Source organism: Rhagoletis pomonella, unplaced genomic scaffold (genome assembly GCF_013731165.1).
Source record: "Rhagoletis pomonella isolate Grant_MI unplaced genomic scaffold, Rhpom_1.0 Rhpom_scaffold_18160, whole genome shotgun sequence".
NCBI lineage: Eukaryota > Metazoa > Arthropoda > Insecta > Diptera > Tephritidae > Rhagoletis > Rhagoletis pomonella.
Genome location: NW_023476681.1, coordinates 1 through 2269, shown reverse-complemented (window position 1 = coordinate 2269; position 2269 = coordinate 1). Strand labels below are relative to the sequence as shown.

The window sequence follows — 2269 nt, the reverse complement described above, 5'->3', positions numbered from 1 at the left end:
TTTGAAAAATTGAAATAGGTAGCTAAAATCCAGAAATAACAAATTGGCTTGTACAGCCTATAAAATTAAATATTACTGAAGCTGCGATTCACCACCTTCGGGGGGGACCCTCCAGCTTATAACATAAAAAAAAACACTGCGATTCACCACCCAAGGGACCCTCCAGTGATTTATCAACTAAACAAAAACCTAAAAGGATAAATTAATAATAAAAAATAAAAAAGAGATAATAATAACAAAAGGAAATGGCAAATCCAAATAATTTAATCAGACCACCAGTGTAGGGAATAACGCACCACCCCCACCTGCCCAACAAATATCCCCAGAAATAGCAAACATGATACGAGCTATGGTTTCCCAGGCTATAGAAGCCAGTGGGCCGGAGCTAGTCAGGACTACTCTAGGCAACAACAATAACCCCATCATAACAGATCAGACCATAGACATACTTAGGAAAAGACAAGCGAAAGATTTAGAAACCCATAACAAAACAAGACAACCCATAAAAACATATTCCCCTGGTGATATAATTTACGTCAGGATAAATAAACGATTAGGATCCAAACTCACCGCTAGATATAGGAAAGAAATAGTAAAAGAAGACAAATCTAGCGTAATAATAACTGAAAAAGAACGGACAGTACATAAAAGTAACATCAAGACTTAGAAACACTACTAATCTTTCAATTTTCTTACATACGTATAATTTTTTTTTACAGACTTCTCGTACATTTAGTATACGCGGACTATAAAATTATAGACTATACGAACTCACAACTAGCAACATTCGACACAGGACGGACAAAAATTCAAACTGGAACCTATAGGATAATACACAAGGTTGATCTAGATGCATGTCAAAAGGCATTAAATGAAATAAGCACTACTATACAATCAAAGATTACTAACGAAAACCCCCTTTTACCCATCCTCATTAATGAATAAAACTTAACACAAACTTATCTAAATAGAATTAAACCCAAAAGGTTTAAGAAGTCTATAAACACAATAGGAAAAGTCTGGAAATGGATCGCGGGAAATCCCGATCATGATGACCTAGTTACACTAGAGAGCCAAATAAATAATATAATAGACAATAACAACAATCAAGTAACAATAAATAAAATAGTTTTTGATAGGATAAATAAAATAACAGCCGTTTCAAATAAAATTTTGAAAGCCGTTCAATCTAGCGAAGACATACAGCACAATGTTGCTGTAGAATTAAAATACAAACTTAGAGTTATAAAGGAAGAAATAATCAATATAGACTATGCGATCCATTGGGCTAAAGCCGGAATTGTCAATTCTTATATTTTGTCAAATGAGGAATTAGAATTAGTTAAATCTGTAATTTTAAGGAATAACCTTGCATTATATAACGTTGAGGAATCGCTAGAACTTGCAAATATAAAAATAGCTTCAAATAGCACAATGTTATTCTACATAGTAGGCATACCATTAACAAATGAAGAAATTTGTGAATCAATTCTAATTAAACCAATAAAAAGGAAAAAATATATTAATAAAATCCCTTTTGAAGACATTGTAACTTGTAATGATAAAAAAATATTTGCTATTAAACAAAAATGTAGAGAAAACAATAATATTAAAATGTGTAGTCATAGAGATATTATAGACATTAGTAACACTACCTGTGTACCACCATTACTAAGAAGCAGACCAGCAGAGTGCACATTAGTAAACAATCAGCACATCCCTTCAATCGAAAACATTTCACCCGGAATAATCCTTTTAAACCAGTATAAGGGCACAATCGAAATTGACAGCCAAAAAAATAGCTCTTGAAGGGTCATATGCAGTGCAATTCCACAATTCCACGGTTATAATCGATAACCAAAAATACTCATTTAACGAGATACTAACCAGCAAAGAAGAAGAAATTTTAAGCTTGGAAATGATGAAAGAACTCCACATTAACAACACCAAACGGTTGGACGCACTGAAAACAACCCACACAGCAGCTCTAGTAACAAATTTTTCGCTAACGATCATGAGCATTATCTTCATAGCAGGTTTGATCATCAAGTTAATCACGAAAATAAATTTCAAAGCAGAACCAGAGCTATCGAGCTACAATGTGAACGCCAATGAGGCCGATACTCAAAAAGTCACAACACCAGAAATGGCTTTTTCAACAGAACCCACAAGCCCAGTTTTTTAGTCCAAACAAACGAGGACGTTTGTTTTAGCGGCGGAAGAGTTAGCACCAACTAAGTTGTAACTCAAGCTGACACAAAGACTATTG

At 33.9% G+C, this 2269-nt stretch overlaps 1 protein-coding gene across 1 annotated transcript; it reads left to right on the top strand.

Annotated features, from left to right (window-relative positions):
- Window positions 1-438: 438 nt before the first annotated feature.
- On the top strand, window positions 439-2258 carry LOC118757450 (the record flags this gene model as incomplete). The annotated part of the gene is given in 4 exon segments (XM_036492160.1): window positions 439-640; window positions 964-1590; window positions 1640-1659; window positions 1765-2258. Coding segments are annotated over 4 exon segments (1270 nt in total), but the record flags the coding sequence as incomplete, so codon positions are not given.
- Window positions 2259-2269: the final 11 nt, after the last annotated feature.